Source organism: Taeniopygia guttata, chromosome 8, assembly GCF_048771995.1.
Source record: "Taeniopygia guttata chromosome 8, bTaeGut7.mat, whole genome shotgun sequence".
Lineage (NCBI taxonomy): Eukaryota > Metazoa > Chordata > Aves > Passeriformes > Estrildidae > Taeniopygia > Taeniopygia guttata.
Genome location: NC_133033.1, coordinates 11,084,500 through 11,101,242, shown reverse-complemented (window position 1 = coordinate 11,101,242; position 16,743 = coordinate 11,084,500). Strand labels below are relative to the sequence as shown.

The 16,743-nt window shown below is 45.8% G+C and overlaps 3 protein-coding genes across 3 annotated transcripts; 1 reads left to right on the top strand and 2 right to left on the bottom strand.

The window, feature by feature from the left end:
• Positions 1–742: 742 nt before the first annotated feature.
• On the bottom strand, positions 743–8,905 carry PIF1 (PIF1 5'-to-3' DNA helicase). The gene is made up of 12 exons (XM_030278965.4): positions 8,423–8,905; positions 8,246–8,351; positions 8,045–8,170; positions 7,810–7,963; positions 7,117–7,231; positions 6,937–7,043; positions 6,397–6,536; positions 5,615–5,721; positions 4,736–4,823; positions 4,060–4,205; positions 2,950–3,141; positions 743–2,626 (listed from the first exon to the last, which is right to left on the bottom strand). The coding sequence occupies exons 1-12, from the start codon at positions 8,903–8,905 to the stop codon at positions 2,570–2,572; spliced, it is 1,821 nt and encodes a 606-aa protein (XP_030134825.2). The 3' UTR covers positions 743–2,569.
• Positions 7,639–12,344, top strand: CFAP144 (cilia and flagella associated protein 144). Its single transcript, XM_072932973.1, has 6 exons — positions 7,639–7,659; positions 8,113–8,362; positions 8,517–9,221; positions 9,950–10,009; positions 10,940–11,043; positions 12,069–12,344. The coding sequence occupies exons 1-6, from the start codon at positions 7,639–7,641 to the stop codon at positions 12,171–12,173; spliced, it is 1,245 nt and encodes a 414-aa protein (XP_072789074.1). The 3' UTR covers positions 12,174–12,344.
• Positions 12,345–12,410: 66 nt separating this feature from the next.
• Positions 12,411–16,740, bottom strand: EBNA1BP2 (EBNA1 binding protein 2). The gene is given in 9 exon segments (NM_001198729.1): positions 12,411–12,859; positions 13,206–13,386; positions 13,697–13,787; positions 14,053–14,128; positions 14,332–14,421; positions 15,345–15,468; positions 16,168–16,325; positions 16,486–16,569; positions 16,653–16,740. Coding segments are annotated over 9 exon segments (936 nt in total). The 5' UTR covers positions 16,734–16,740; the 3' UTR covers positions 12,411–12,808.
• Positions 16,741–16,743: the final 3 nt, after the last annotated feature.

The window sequence follows — 16,743 nt, the reverse complement described above, 5'->3', positions numbered from 1 at the left end:
TGCCGGGCCAGCTCCCGCCCGTCCCTGTCCATGTCCCGGGCCAACTCCTGCCCGTCCCTGTGCCGGGCCGGCTCCTGCCCGTCCCCGTGCCTGTCCCGGGCCGGCTCCTGCCCGTCCCCGTCCCTGTGCCTGTCCCGGGCCAGCTCCTGCCCATCCCCTGGGGTTGGCCAGTACAATCGCCACAACGAAAAGTTGTGATTTTTTTTTTTTTTTTTTTAATCCCATGGCGATGTACTGAGTTCTAGCTCTAGACAGTGCCTCTAAGAAAAATTGACATGTTATGAGAAGGTGGAAGGAGGGATATTTATTGTATTATACGATTTTTTTTAGCTCGTGTATAGTGAAGCATTATTCCATTTTAAAAAGGCCTCATCATAATCCTGACCAAAGAGGAGCCATGACAGGGCCTGACAGCTCAGATTTGTCAGCACCTGTCCCTATATCTTCTCTAGCTGGAAGTGAGAACATCCAAAATTTACACAGATGGACACCTTTTGGCCTCACAACAGCTGCCAGCCCTTCAAAACCCACAGCGATTCTGCTTCCACAGTTCCATCACCAAGAATGCAGCCACAATATTTCACATAGATTTATTACTAAATGAAATATTGATAACCTTGTCATCTTTAAGTTCTGTTTAGCATTTCATCTCAAATTGGCACCAACCCACACCCCCCAATACAACTGAAGATTTCAGTCCCTATGTCCATGAATCTACAGTTAAGTAAGTTACTTCACAAGATCAAAATTAAAAGTTTATTTGCATTGTACATTTTCACCAATCTTGCACTCTAATTTTTCTTGCAATTACAGGGGTACAGGAACTTTTTAAGAGGTATTAAAGGATTTGAACCTCCATTATCTCATTGCTCCTACATAATCAATCAAGAAACCAATTCATTGTCAATGACTGGACTTGCCTGGCATATTCTTCATAGCTGTCTACCCGAGCAGTAAAACTCACTTTAACATTCTGGGTGTTTCAGATCCCACACTTTAAAGTCCAACACAGCACAAATCCCTCATTATACTGCAGCATCCCATCTTTAAAAACCCACAAGAGTGCCAACTGAAACCAGGCCCCTGGCCAAGCAGAAGGTTTGGGACTTGCCTTCCATAGGCTCCAGCTCCAGCTCTAGGTACTTCCATCCACTCCCCACCAAACTTCTTTATGGAAACAATGTGCTGATACATTAAGAACCTCTCTGAATAATAGTCACACTTCTGCCTTATACTATTGCTTTCTCCAAGACTCTACCTTCTCAAGCCCAGGGAAAAAAAAAAAAAAAAAACAAACCAAACAAAGAAACAGAAAACAAAACAAGAAATACTAAAAAATATATTTTGAAATCCTATAAAAGTCTGTTTTCTGTATGTTAACCACTGGCTAGTCAATATTCTTTCCTGGCTTTAAGGAGAGCAGCTGCCAAGAAATGCCTTCAACTGCTTACACTGCAAAGGTTTTTTTAGAGAATTCCTCTGCAAGAGACAAGTTCCAGCTGAATGTTGCTTCATGTTATTCCCATATGTAAAACATTTTAAAATACACAAGTTACTTTAGCTTTAAGCAAAGTGCTAAAATACAAAGACCAAAACTTCTCCTTTATTAAGAAGACAGTACCTTAGTTCTGCTCATCTCTGCTTTTGCTGAAATGAGTGAAGTTACAGCTCATTTCACATGTCCTTAGCCATTACTCCATTGCACACTCAAGTTCCACCTTATTAGCCAGATATTTTTTCCAGGAGAAACTCCCATCTGAATGGGAGCCTCATGTGAGGTGACAAGAGGGCACCAGCACCCATCTCCTCTGACCCCCTTCTTGCTCGTGGGGTAATGAATCTTCATAGTTCTTATAGTTCCACGATTATGGGTATAAGATGTAGGACTTCCTCCCATTTTTAAATACTGCCAGCTCATCTCAAAAGGTTAAAAAAAAAAATCACCTCATTGTATCAACAGACTAATAAAAATATATAGCATAACAGGCAATGTGCAACTCTTGACAGTTCTGCTTGTAGAAGAAGTTATGCAGACTCCTGGAGTCAGGCAGCAAGAACAGCTCTCTTGCAGGCAAATCAAGTATTCCAGATATTTAACACTGCTTTCCCTTGTGTCAGCAGCTCCTGTGAACAATCCATCCAAGCAAAGAGGACACACCTTTTGTCTCTCAACAGTGGTATACTTGAATAAAGGCACACAGGTCTCAGTCTATACATGCAGGCAATCAGTTACAATTAGCAGGCAGGAGAAGGGTAGGAAGGTCCCTTAGACAAGATTAAACTGTAGAAATGTCCCTCAGGCACATCCTTGTTCAGTCATTTTGTTTGCTGGAGTTGCATTTGTGACACAGGAGTAGTCAAGACTTGGGGCTCAGAAGGGGTCTGCAGAAGCTTTCCAAATTCCAGAGATGTGTGATGGGGATAGTTCTACATATCCAGAGTCAGCTGGATGAAACAAACATCTTAAAAAAATCTCCTTTGACTTCGTCTATGTTATCAAATATACACAGCAAGATTGTTGCATCTCAGCAGTCTGTGCTGACACCTCACAGACACCAGAAGAGCATTCTCAGTTGCATTTCCAGTTCTCCTTCTCATCAGTATCTGAATGGGTGTGTAGTGAATCCTTTGAGGAGAAAAAAAAAAAAATAAAAACCCCAGAAATTTCTTTTGTGCCCACTTCTCCTTCATTCCTTACTGCAACAGGAGGATCAAAGAATCCCAACCCATCCTTTCACCCAGAGAACCAGCTATTGTTACACAACCCCAACACTACAGTAGATATTTTGCCACCAAGAGCTGCCCTGCTACACGCCCTCTCTGCAGTTTTATCTCTCCTGCCACTACAAGTGTTGATCTTGCTTAGGAAGGAAAAAAAAACATCTTGGTGCCCACATCGCTCATGCTGGTTGCACAGGCAGCCTTTTCTGGTGTGAGATTTTTCTTTACCTGGGCTAGAAGCTGATGACGTCTCAGGTGTCTGTAGAATTGCAGCACAGCAGGATCAGCTCTCACTGCTTTTGGGTCAAAATCCAGGACACGGAGACCCTCAAGGCTTCGGGCTCGGGAGAGGGCTACATAAGCCTGCCCGCTTTCAAAGACACGGGACAGGGAGATTTCCACGCAGTCTAAAGACATGCCCTATCAAAGGCACAGAGAGCTTGGTAACAGGGCAAACAAACTAGAACATTGTGGTGTATCAACACTAACCTGTCCTGTGAGTCTGTCCAAGGTACCTTTGGTAAAAGGTTTTGATTTTAAAAAAAGGGAATCAGTAGAAAGCAAAGGCATTTTTCCACTGTCAGGGAATTTCTAGTAGATAGTAGGATCCACTAACTCCAGTGAGGCTCTTGTTGTGTCAAACTCCGTAAATCCCATTTAATCAATACAGCAGGGAAAGAAATCCTGCTGGTTTCACTGTTAGTAGTTAACTGGGACAGGCACCTTTCTCAAGAAGTCGTGAGGGAAACCTGAGAGTTTGGGTAAGGCCTGGCCAGTCCTGTGTCATGGCTTGCAGCAGAATTTACAGCATGGCCTAGTTTAAACTGTGGCATGGACATAAACTCACAGGTCACAGGTCTGCAAGACTAGTATTTATCAAATATGAAATCTTCTGGAAAGGAAGGAACATTGAAAATATTACACTGTTACACTGAAGGTTATATTGAAAAAATCCCCACTGCACACCACCAAAGGGCTAGTCCAGCCCAAAGAGCACAGCTGTGGCTCCAGCAGCTTCCTCAGCTACCCTGCAGAGCTCAGATCCCTAATGCTCTCAGGGGAGCACTACCCTCTTCAGCCCACAGTGATAAATAATGCTGCTTTATAGTCCAACACCAACTCTGCAGGTGGCAGTGTCCTTAAGGAAACCCCACTACTACTAACAGCCCCACAACCAAAAGAGATGCTATCTCTCTGCAGCTAGACACATTCTGGAGCTCCCTCCCCAGCAAGAGCCTTTCAGCTTTCCCTCCTGTTTCACCAGCAATGCAAGCTCACCCAGGAAAAAAGGTTTATAATGGTGTAAAAGTCTATAGACAGCTGTACAAGAACACCCACCTGACTCTTGTGAATGGAAATGGCCCATGCCAGTTTTAAAGGTAATTGCTGGCGACTCAGATGAACTCCTGACGGTCCTTTAATGACCCATTTCTCCATTTTTATGAGCTGTGTGACCCCACAAAGAAACCTCACCTTAGGCAGCCCTGTAGGAATGGGAGCAGGAAAAAAACAGAGGTGTATTCCTGACACTCAACAACCAGGATGTCAGCAGCTTAAGAACACCTTTTTTCTGCCTAAACCAAACCTAAATCCACAGACAGTAAATAGCATGTTCTGAAATTATGTTTGACACCTACTTAGGCAGAAGAGTTAAAGGCAGGTATTTTACCAGTTGCGATGCAGAGAAAAATACATTTTGCCGGTAGCAGAACATTATTCTTTGAGAAAAACAAACAAAAATTCATCAAAACTTGCTTAAACAGAACAAACAGGAAATTCAAATGAGCATACGCATTTACATACAGAATACAGAACACAAGAGGCCCACAGATAGCTGTAGCTGATGCAGTGCATGACATCACAGCTCGTGAGAGCCCCAAGCTTGCAGAGATCTCTCTGCTTTCCTTCAAATTACTACCAAGCTGTAAACAGAATTAAGAAGTCATCAGCCACCAGGAACAAACTGTTTTATTTTCCCACTTCCTTCAACAAAAGATCAAAAAGGCTTACTTACCCTTCTGTTCACTTTCAAACCCTACAACAACACCTCGTGCCCCATTCACCAGCCCTTGAGACACATCAAGATTCTTTGCTAACATCACCTACAGAGAAAAAGAAAAAACTTCAATGCACTGCTTCTACAGCCTGTTCAGCTACCTGCAGCTAAACTTCTTGCCAGGAAGCATAAGCACATCAGGCTGATTCGGCCAAATCATCCTATCCTGCCTATTGCAGCACCATCTCCAATTTGATTGGAATTATTTCAGTCTTTCCTTTCTAGGATTCCTAATTACATGATTTTACAGCATTGAACATTGTACTTGAGCTATTTCTGTCCACAGCTGTGAGCTCAGATCTAGGGAGCAGTTTCCCCTTCACCAGGCATCACCAGCCCATGCATATACAGATTCTGGGAACAGCAAAGGAACAAGTTTCCAAAGCAAACAGTGCTACTACCAAGTACAATCCTACATCATTTCCATTCTGACAGCCCTAGCTCAGAGCTAGGTACCCAGTCCAGCAAATATGGCAAGCTGTGCCACACCTTTACAGGTGAGGAGGGCTGCTGTACCTGGAGCTGAGACTGCAGGCAAGGACTGCTTATGCTCTCTGCTATTGGAAAGCTTCTAAATTTGATTGGACATGTCTGTCAAAGTCACAGCAATCACCACTATCCCCAAGACATGGACCTGAACTCATCTTCTGTCTGGATAAGACTCTGAGTGGAAAAGATACCCAGATTGGGATAGAATCTTCTGTTGGCCTGCCATAGCCATTCTAGACTGAATTTGCATTCTGTATATTAATCTACTCTATACATTTCTCTGATATTTCTCCATTTTTCTTATGCCATTTGTTCTGGTCTATCAAATATGTATGTGCACACACTTACCTGAGCTCCGAGCTTTAGCTCAACTCTACCACCCACAGGACACTGAGCATCAATTAACTTCACTAGCATTGGGTCACTGTCCAAAGCCTCAAACACATGCACTTCTCCTGTTAAGGAAAGAAAGACAGAACTTGCAACTGTTGAACATACTCTACACAGCATTTCAGGAGGTACAGCATTTATTTCTAACAGTAATTCCTCTTTTAATATCCATTCTGCTCTGCTGCTATGACATCCTCATACAAACCTAGTCACATCTAACAGCAGAGAGCTCACTATTGCTTTTCTTCCCTATGTAACTTCCAGAGCATGAAAAGGCACAGGATTGAAAAGTCAGCAGTAAATAAGAACTGAGCAGACAGCATTTTGAGCTGTTTCGCTCACTACCAAAATCAGATCTCCAAAGCAGACTACAGAAGAATCCAAGGGCCAGCAAGCCAAATAAAGCAAAAAAAATTAAATAGCCTTGAATTCAAGTCATGGCAGGATAGACCATGGCCTTTTTAAGATGCCATAGAAAGAAAAAGACAATAAATTACCCACCCTATCTCACAGCAAGCAATGAGCTTCCTGTCCCTTACAAACCAAAAAGTGACATTGTGGCTTTTTAAACAAAAAATTGATTTTTTTTCTTTTCCCTAGACACCTCAACTACAACACACAGAACTTGGATGGTGCTGCTGTGCATGACAGAGCACTAGTTCCACCTGACACTCCAGTACCCCCCCTGCATCCACGCAGAGCTCAGTCCCAGAGCCAGCAGTTTCCTCCACCCAGTTCACCTGGCAGCTGTTGCAAGCGTCTCTCATTGGTTATGTCTACATCATCTTTATGGGTGCAGAGCCTCGTGGCCAGGATCCCATCACGCTCAGACTTGTGAGCAGCTGTCTGCATCAGTTGTCTGGTAACCTCCTCTGTGCACCTGGTAGCCAGGAAAAGGGAATTCCTCTTTAAAGTGATCAGGAACAGGTTTGAGCAGCAGTAACCTCTACACAGCTAAATCAGTCTGTGCAAGCCACAGGCCTCCAGAGAGGACAAAGAAGGATACCTGCATAAAGTCAGAGAGCAGGGCCAGTGTGTGCCACAGCCCTGCTAGTTCAGGACCCTTTGAGTTCATTCACAGAAATTACAGAGGCACACTAGGAAAGGTCCTTCCTTACCAGAGCAGTATATGTGAAACCTGCCTACATTAACTAAAGCATTTATAGCTTTTGCCCACAGCTACACATTCCAGCCAGAGTACAGAAAAGTGACAAACTGCTCTTTCCTCTGCTTCATCAGTGGGGAGCAGGGATTACAAAGAGAGATGAGTTTCTCCTCACCTGCCTAAACGGATTGCACTCAGGATTGAGACAAAGGTCTTGTCAGCCTGTCTCCGCACTTCAGTCAGCTCCATGTTTATGTGAATGCATTTCCTCCAGCATTTTGCCTGGAAAAGTTATTCTCTTGTTAAGAAAAAGGCAGACTGAAGTATGAGATTGAGTTTAGGGACAGTTCTGTACCTGGAAGCAGAACTTGGTTTCTTCATTAGCCTTGGAGACTGGGGGTAGCTGCAAGAAATCCCCACAGATAATTAGCTGAATTCCTCCAAAAGGCTCATCCCGTTTTCTGACAGCCCTGAAAGGGATAGAAGAGAAGTTTTGAACATCCTCCAGAATCTGGATATAGTCAGGTCCCAGAAGTTACTTCTTAATCTGCCTGTATATTCAAACCTAGACAACCTGCACTGAAAGATGCTTATCCTCAGCTGCCTCAGAAGAGCTCAAATAATTAAGCAGTGCTAGTACAAGACATTAAATTTGCTTTGCTTACCTAGCCCAGAGGACATTAGCAGACTTGGTTCTTTAGTAGCTGTTATACTACAGCTATTTCTGTCTTCCAAGAAAATAACTGTCTTCTTACAGCTATTTCCTGTCTTCTGTCTTGCCACCTTTTGGGCAGAGCTGTATATTCTGGATTCAGCACATAGCTCAGGAGATGAAGAAAATATCCCAAACAGCCACAGCTGTGAGTGAGGAGTGGACATGACCAAAACTTATCTCATGGTAAAGATCAATCCAGATGCTATGATTTCATGCTTTGTTATAGTCTTGTACCAGCTGCTGCCTTGTGTCCATGCACAAAACAAAAGAAAGGAAGCAGACTGGAAGTTTAGAGAAATTAATTTCTGCTAGTTTGACCTGACAATTGCTCACCTTGCCACTGCTTCCAGCTTGTCAAAGAACTTGCCATCCACCATTGAAATCTCATCAATAATTAAGTGCTGGCAGGCCAGCCAATGCTGGCGCACCCCCGGCCTCTCTGCCAGCTGAATGCACTGTTCCAGCGGTGCCTTCCCAGAGCCGATCCCTGTCACAAGACAAAAAACCAATGCTTTAGGATGCTCCTGATTCTTTAGGAAGGGAGTAAGAGCTCCCAGCCCCTTATCACCTGCAAAGGCGTGGAGAGTAGTGCCACCGATGTGACAAGCCGCCACTCCCGTGCTGGCTGTGGGGTAGGTGACGTTCGGAGGGAGTGAGCCCACGATTCTCTTCAGCAGGAACGACTTCCCGGTCCCTTCGAGAAAGAAGCAACAGGTCAATGGCCAGGACTATCCCAGGGGAGCCGCTGAGAGTGGCCGGGAGCCCTCACCTGCAGAGCCGGTGAAGAAGATGCTCTTCCCGCTGCGCACGGCGCCCAGCACCGCCTCCTGCTCCGCCGAGAGCCTCGCCGGGGGCCGCCTCTGGGCGCGGGGCACCTGCGGGACAGGCGGGGTGCGCTGTGCGGGGAGCGCCGCTACCCGGGGCCGCCCCTCGGCCCGGGACTCACCTCGGCCGGGCGCTCCCCGCGCTCTTCGCCGGGGCGGCGGCGGCCGGGGCCGCACAGCAGGTCCCGCTCCTGCACCGGGCTGATGACGGAGAAGGACGGCGGCGGCCGCTCCAGCAGGCAGGGGCGGCGCGGCGCGTCCCGCGACCCGGCGGCCACCTTGAGCCGCAGGAGGCGGAGGAAGCGGCGCAGCGCGTCCGGGGGGCAGTCGGACAGCAGCACCTGGGCGCCGTCCGGCCCCACCCGCACCGCCGCCCGCCCCTCGCCCGCGAACCGCGTGAAGAGCCGGACGGCGTCACCGGCCAGCACGAAGCTCAGCACCGCCGCCGCCGCGCCGCTGCCGCCGGCCACCCGCAGCACGGGCTGCCGCAGCTCGTTGCGGCCCAGCAGCACGGTCGCGTTCCGCATGACGCGGCGGCGCGGGGCGAGTCCCCCCGGCAGCGGCTGCTCCACGGCCGCCGTGCAGCGCAGCTCCGCCGCCTCCATCGCCCCGCCGGCCGTTCAAACTCGCCGCGTGCGCCGCCGCCAATCAGCGCCCGGGGCTTTAACTCGACGACCAATAGGAGACAGGAAGTGAGGGGCGCGAGGCGGGGCGCCGGGCGGGCCAATCAGCAGCCTCGGCGGCACAGGCGGGCGCTGCCGGGGCGGGCGTTGCCAGGGACGCGCGCGGCCATGGACGCGCCCCGCGGCGAGAGGGACCCGCCGGACGCGCTGCGGAACCGCTTCCACACCGAGCGGGCCAACAAGGAGCGCCGCTGGCAGCTGCTCTTCACGCGGTACACCGTGAACCCCTTCCACCCCGGTGAGGCCTCGCGGCCACAGGGAACCGGCGTAAAGCCCCGGGGGCGAGAAAAGCCGTGAGGGGAGTCGGGGGGACCGCAGGCAGGCCCGCAGTGCTCAGCTGCACTCAGGGACACACAGCTGCGCCCAAGCGGGGCAGCAGTGGCCAGTGAGAGGGGTGAAGCTGGAAAGGACAACTGGTGCACTTCCCTTTTGCCTGAGGAACCGATCTGCACACTCAGAGACAGAGCCGAGACGTGACCCACTGGCCCAGATGGTGCCTTCAGTAACCATATAGAAGTGAGGCAACTATTTAGGATGTGCAGCTTACAAATTCAGTTCAAATACAGAACCAAGGTAGGGTAGAGGGTCCCAACACCACACCCTGTTCCTTCAGGATCTGATTGCTTTCTACCTGCCAATTCACAGTCTGTGCTAGCACAGGCAGGTGATATAAGTAGATTCTTTCACGTCTAGGTTTTTCAATAAAACAACAAAGAAAAATAATTTCCTGAGACTTGGCACTCAGGCCATGCCTTGGCTGGGGTGGGACTCTGATATGGTAAGCACAGGCAGCATCCTGTTGAAGGGCCTTTAGCACAGTTAATGACCTTCCCTTCCTAGAAGTTGCCATTAATCAGTATTTCTAACGTTTCTTCTATGCACGTGCAGTTCAATAATACATATTCTATACCTGGCTGTGATGCCAAATTCACATTAAAGTCATTCACCTGTCTCAATTCTCTCCAGTTCACATGGTTGCTAGGAAGCCAATGTCTTGGCATGAGAACGTACAGGAGCCGATAAATGGTAAGAAGCCTCTGAAAAGCTTGTGGTAACTACATAAGACAATTATGAACACATAAGATTTAATAATTGTAATCAGTCTAAAATATCATGTATGTGGAAACTCCTCTGTGACCATATAAGTAAGTTAAACTCATTTATGATTTTTGTTTGTAAAGCAGGTTTTTTCCACTTTAAGGCCCTTTCCCATTACTTTCCATTTTCAGCACAAGTTTGCACCCATGCAATTATGCTCTTATTTTTATTTTTAATTAGAATATATATCAACTATAAAATATATACAATTCCTTATATTCATACTATAAACTTTTAGTTGAGAATCTAAATCTCCCGGGAAAACAAAAATACCTAGGAGTATGTTCTATATGTAGAGGTTGCCTGCCATTGCAGATTTTACCCAACCACCACACAGGTTAAACTGCTGAAATGACTGCCCAGTCTTACTTTAGAATACTGGTAACAAGAGCCCTTATAGCAGCTGCTCCCTTATTTCTAACATGCTAATTTTGTCTAAAAAACCTTAATGGGTCCGGTAAGGTTGGCCTGCTCTATCCAAGGACTGGGGAGGGTGGCAAACCAGACCAGGGAAAGGCTGCAGGTCTCAGGCAACTGAGAAAGTTGAGAGCTGTCATGGAGCACTGGTTCGTACTAGATGTGGTGTAGGAAAAGATGCTGCAGTACAGTAGACAGGGATAGCAGAATTAACAGGACAGTACTGTCAGGCAAATCCTGAAACTTCCTCAGGAAATATTTGAGTAAAAATGTCACCGTGCATTCTGACAGTATCATTCACAGAGGCACAGAGGCTGCCTGTACCCTTGCTGTTCTTGTTGTTGCTTGGACAGTGTTAAGATGTCCCATTCTAACACATGCCCACAGGTGACTGATTTTTAAACACACTTTCATTTGTATTTGTGTCTCTTAAAACAACAGATGAATTCCTGAATCTTCTTCACCGTGCAGCAGAAGTGCCAAGAAAGAAATACTCAGAGCCACAAACTGAAAGCCAAGAAATTGGCTGGCATACAACACCTTTGGTGAGTAGGATGCTTAAAGACTCGGCCCTTTACAGGATTCAGAGATATTAGGCCTGCCACACTGAAAAATACTCATGCAGGAAAACAATTTGTTGCAAACAAGGAAAACAAGAATTACAGGGAATGAACAGAGCTGTTCACAGAAAACAAGTTTTTAAAATTTACACCTAAGAGGACTCTTCACACTGGCAGAGACTTGTGAACAGAGAAGCAGTACACTTCCCCTGAGAAACCTGACTGCAAAACATCTACAGTGACAGTGAGAGCACACTGCCAAATGCCACAGTTGTACTCAGGGCTGTTTATTAAAGTGTTCAGCCATGAGAAATGGCATAGTGAGCAATGGGAAGTGATGTACAGAAGTACTGTGAAAAGAAATGTGCTGCTGCACAGCATCTTTCAAACAAATTGCAAGCAGAACCATAAAATTAATAATCATGTAAGTATACCCAAAGCAGATACACCAGTGAGGATTCATCTGGGGAAGTGTGAATAAACAGAAGGAAAAGAGATATGATTAACAAGTTGAGACATCAATCATATCTGGCTAACAGCTGTATTGATGACTGACTTTGCAGATTAGTGTTTTGGGAAAGGCAAATTTTGGCCTGTTATAAAGAGAACTAAGATAAATAAGAAAATAAGACAGTTTTCATTGACGTTTCATATTATAGATCAAGTAAACTAGTTACTCATGACAAGAGTAGAGACAGACATCCCAGCTGGGCTCTAAGGTATTAAGGAACTGCTGGTAGGATTAATCTGGCAGGGTAGAGGCAACTAAACATGTGTAGGGAAGCAAGTTCGATTTTTAGAATCAGAACTGATGATGTTGTTTAATTTGTTAAGTTTTCCTTATCTGGCAGGTTTGACCATGACAAACAGTGAACAGTACAGTGGTACCCTGCTCTTCTGCCATTTGGACATTTCTCACAGTGGAATACCATGCATCACTTCCTCCAGGAGGGACTACTACTACTGAGTTTAGTAAAAGCTCATGACTGTTTGTCATTTTTGTTTCCCAGGTTCCTTTCGACCGCAATGATACTAGATTCTACTTCCCACGCCAGACAACTGAGATTACCATCCATGGCTACCCTGCACCACGGGGAGACAAGACTAAAGACTAGCACAGGGGGAAGGCCACAGATGAACGTTAATGATATCTAATGTGTTAGGTCCTGCTCGTTATCTAGCAAGTCTGGCACATTTCTAGTGAGACACAATAGAAAAGAGAACTTTAATCTGTCCAGATTTACAACCTGACAACAGTGACACAAATAAACCTATCTGTAAGGCTCTGTATTCGTCTCACTGCTGTTCCTATACCCATATACACAAATAGTCTAAAAAAACACTCTAACATCTCAAAAAGCTTCAGACTTCTTATTTTGACATTGGCAACATAAACCAGAACTCAAGGTCATCAACTTCATCTTAACAGTAGTGGTGGAAAAAACTGTTAGAATGAAGGGTACAAAGGGCAGGCTTCAGCCACCATTCACTGAACAGCTAAGCAGGAGTTACACATAGTTCTGTGTAAACCAATTAATGCGTTCACACACCAAAACTTTAAATAGAAAACAATCCTTCAACAAAACAGACAGTAAGAAAAAATTAGTGATAAGGCACTGGTTTCCACTGACTTTTTTTCCTAGACACTGCAAAGCATCCAGCTCGCTCCACATTGTACTGCTTGATGACAGCAGAAACACATCTTGCAACACAAAGAAACACAGGAACTCCACTGGGGAGCACAGTTCTCTTAGCGGGCTCGGTTCTTCATTTTCTGCCTTGCTCTCTTTCCAGGTCTCTTCTGCAAAAAAAAAAAAAAATACAGATTCAGATCTTTATTTTCATGTTCTCCATCTTTGTTCTAGCTCTATAGCTTGAGGACGATACCAAAGAGCGAGTATTTGTCAGAACGTCTGGAGAGGAAGGTTTTGGCACACAGGTAGCAAAGAGCACTTTTTAACTCTCTTTCATATTTTCCTACCAAACCACTGTCTTCAGCTCTATTAGTAATTAAATTATGCTTAGCTCCCAAAGACAGGCATCACTTCCAGAGGCTGGAGGCATCTATCATGCACTCATCTCTCCCTGCCAGACATGGCCTGACTTCCTAGCCAAGCAGGATCGTTTTCATTCAACATTTTACTTACATTAAGGGCTTTTTTCCCTCCTTTTCCTCCTCTTCCTCCTTTTCCTGGGCCTTTGTTGTGAGCCACTTTTGACTGGAAGCTGGATACATCATTAAAACTCTCCTTTGTGTTCCACTTTGAGCCCTTCTTCTTCCCACCAAAACCAAACTTCTGATTTTTGTATCGTCTTTTGGCATTTGGTCTGAAAAACAACCAACCAGCATCACTGCCTACATTCCTTGTTTCAGAGAGCTCTCAAGACACAAATATATACACTCATGGTCTCCCATCTACCATCATAAACCTTTCCTCTCTTAACAAAGATGCAGAAATTACCACATTTCAGTCTCTGTTTCATTTTCGCCATAGTCGTCTTCTCTAAAGGGACAGAAAGCCACCTTGGACTCACTTTAACACTAAACAGAACAGTTTCTTGTTCCCCAGAATTATCCCCTAAAAAGACTGAAAAATCAGATATTCTGTATTTAACTATCTTTCATTTCTGGTCTCACCCCTTCTTTGTCCGTTGACTTGCATTGCCTTTTTTATTCCCTTGAGATGACGTCTGCTCTTCATCTAGAAAGTCCAGCTTGTCAGAGAGACCTGCAGGAGTGAAGACATCACAGCTACACCGCAGAAAATACAAATTTTCACTCTAAGCAAGTAATAACAACAGGTCATCCTCACTGAAGAACAGCTACCTGCTTGGGAGCTTCTTCATGCCACTGACACACAATTCTGCATAGTAGCAGCTTTCCAAACTCAAGGCCCAGAACTACAGACACAGTGACCACATCACACTGCCCTGCACTGCTCACACACCACTACTGCCCTTATGCATTTGCTCCCTTAGACAAGTTGACTTTACCTTTCTGGTATTTCTTGACTGCATTCAACATATTTTTCTTCTCCTTTTGTCTCCTCTGCAGAACCTCAACTTGCACCTGAGATTAGAAGCAGAATGTTAGTGTTGTTCCTTGCAGTGTCCCATACTTTTGTTCTGTTTTCCTTCAGAGCAGCTAGACAGAAGACTAGACAGATCTGTGTGTTTTAGCCAGACTCCCGTGGTCGCACTTTTCCAGCACTTTTCAGGCTCTAAATTCTGTTCACAGATCCTTTTGCACATGTCCCTTTTGTAGCTCCTCACCTTCTTGCCGTATTTTCTCATTGCACGGAGTTGTTTTGCTTTCTCAGACCTTTCCATTGCTTCCTGTTTACTCTTAAGTTTCTGTCGAATCTAATTAGAGAATAGAAAAAACAAAATTTATCAGTAACACAAAAGAAAAAAAAAGAGAATTTTATAATTTCTTTACTGATCTATAGCCAAAATCTGGCTAAAAAAGACGAAATACAAGAGAGAAGACAAAGCCTTATAATGGGCTCTAAAGGAACTGAGAGTATCTTGTCAATCTATTTGAGTGTATGAAAAAGTCTTAATAGTTTCTTTCTTGTCGTTATTAAAAGTAAAGAACTGAAGAAAAGACAACAATCCTGTAGAAAACCTCTTTTTTGTTCCCTCCTTGTTCACAAACATTTTTAAAAGGATGCTGCCTTATGAAGAATTACAAAGATTTCAACACAGATCTTTGTGATTCAGCCTAGTGACTCCAGCAGGAGATAAAAACTTTTCTTCAAATGTAAGTCAGCAAAAGAAGAGAACAGTAATGTGCAGGATTGACTTAAGCCTTAGTACTGACTAATTATCATTCTTCATCTTGTCTAGAAATGTTCCATCAGAAAGCAGAATAGTGACCTAATGATACATGAATCTTCAAACTAGACTCCAGCTCATGCTTCTTTAATTTATACAATGTAGTCTTTTTTCCAAATGTAAACCAAAAAAGAGTTCAATTTTGAACAAAGACTACAGTCAAGAAGGAAACGTGTGAAAGACTTATTTCCAACACCAATCTAACCTCCTATCCAAAACATATTCATTCAATAACATACAATTTAAAATCACAGAATACCAGAACACACTGACAATATACAAAAACCTAAACAAAAAGAAATCTCCTCTCACAAAGTTTCAAACCCAATCATTGTCACAGGAATCAGAAAAGCAATGAAGGTCAGTACTCACATGTCACACTTTAAATTTAATCCTTACCCTAGGCTAAAACACATTACACTGGAAAGAAAGTAATTCATTGCACGTACCTTCTGCATCTGTTGGTCTGATTTGGCCATTTCTGCAAAGTAATCATCTGGCCTCCTCGTGGGAACTTGCAGCTTACGCAGCCTGGGGAGGGCTTCCAGGACAGCCGCCTGCGCCTGCCGGTAGCTGGGAGAGAGCAGAGCAGCAGCTGTCACTGCAGCAGCCCTGACACTGCAGCAGCCTTGTCACTGCAACAGCCCTGTCACTGCAGCAGCCCTGTCACTGCACCGGTCCTGTCACTGCACCGGCCCTGTCACTGCATGTCGGGCACCTCACAGTGCTGACACAAACTGCTCACACAAGGAGGCTGATGCTGGGATCTAGCATGCATTGGTCTGGAATTGTACCACCATTCTGTGCACGTCCAGTGCTACTGAAAACGGCTTAGGTGCCAGTACAACATTTACATCTTGTACATGTACAGTTATGTTATTTCCAGTTATAGGGGTTTTTTGTTGGAATATTAAAGGCAAAGCAAAACAAGAAAACTGTAAGAGCACCAAAAGAAACCCACAAAGAAAATTCCATATCTTGTGTTAAAGAGTTAGTCCTGCTATCAAGAAGCTTTTAAAATAAATTCAGCAAAGGATGAAGTCTGCTATGAAGAGGGAAATTATTTATTTTCAGTCACACAGCAGTTGACTATACTAGCACTAATTTGTAGTTATTTTGGAAAACATTGAGAGACATCGAATGTAAAATAACACGACCAAGAGCACCACAGTGACAGCCAATGTAGCAGTCTGCAGCAGCACTGGTGAAACATAACTCAAACAATGCAGCAACACACTGGGACACTACATGAAATCTCCTTTTGATACTTACAAACTCATCTCTCTCTGGAAATCATTCTCAGGGTCAACGGCATCAGACGCAGAAGCACTCTGAGAAACGGGGTCCGCGACCGGGCCCAGAGTCACGTCCAGCCTTTCCACCCAGGCCAGCTGCTGCCTGAATTCGGCCAGGCACTGCTTCAGGCCGTCCTGTGAAAGGAGCACAGCTCAGCACAGCAGCGCACGGCCCGCCCGGCCCAGTGACACCGGGGGCTGCTCCTGGGGCCGCCCGGCCACAGCCGCCCCCCGCCCGCAGCGCGGAGCACCGAGCCCGCCCCGGGCTTTTCGCGGCCCCGCGCTCCCCGCTCACCGTGTCATTGCGCCGCTTCGGCCGCTCCTCCAGCACCACGTTCAGCCCCGGCTTCAGCGCGCCCTTCGCGAAGGCCTCCTGGAGCTGTGAGAGAGTTCGGTCAGTCCGCGCCGCCGGCACCGAGGGGCCCTTTCCCACCGGCCTCGCCACGGCGGCCACGGGCTCACCTCCGAGTCCGAGAGCGAGGAATCCTCCGAGTCCGAGCCGGAGTCCGAGAAGGACGCACGCCGCGCCACCGCCGCCGCCATCGTCGCGCGC

Excerpts from the sequence above, each read along its gene's own strand:
- CFAP144 (XM_072932973.1), top strand. The coding sequence starts at position 7,639 with ATGACCAAAACTTATCTCATG. Across the intron at positions 9,222-9,949 it reads CGTGAACCCCTTCCACCCCG|TTCACATGGTTGCTAGGAAG; the intron begins GTGAGGCCTCGC and ends AATTCTCTCCAG. Across the intron at positions 11,044-12,068 it reads GCTGGCATACAACACCTTTG|GTTCCTTTCGACCGCAATGA; the intron begins GTGAGTAGGATG and ends TTTGTTTCCCAG.
- PIF1 (XM_030278965.4), bottom strand. The coding sequence starts at position 8,905 with ATGGAGGCGGCGGAGCTGCGCTGCACGGCGGCCGTGGAGCAGCCGCTG. Across the intron at positions 8,171-8,245 it reads CTTCTTCACCGGCTCTGCAG|GGACCGGGAAGTCGTTCCTG; the intron begins GTGAGGGCTCCC and ends TCTTTCTCGAAG. Across the intron at positions 4,206-4,735 it reads GTTTGAAAGTGAACAGAAGG|GGCTGCCTAAGGTGAGGTTT; the intron begins GTAAGTAAGCCT and ends CCATTCCTACAG.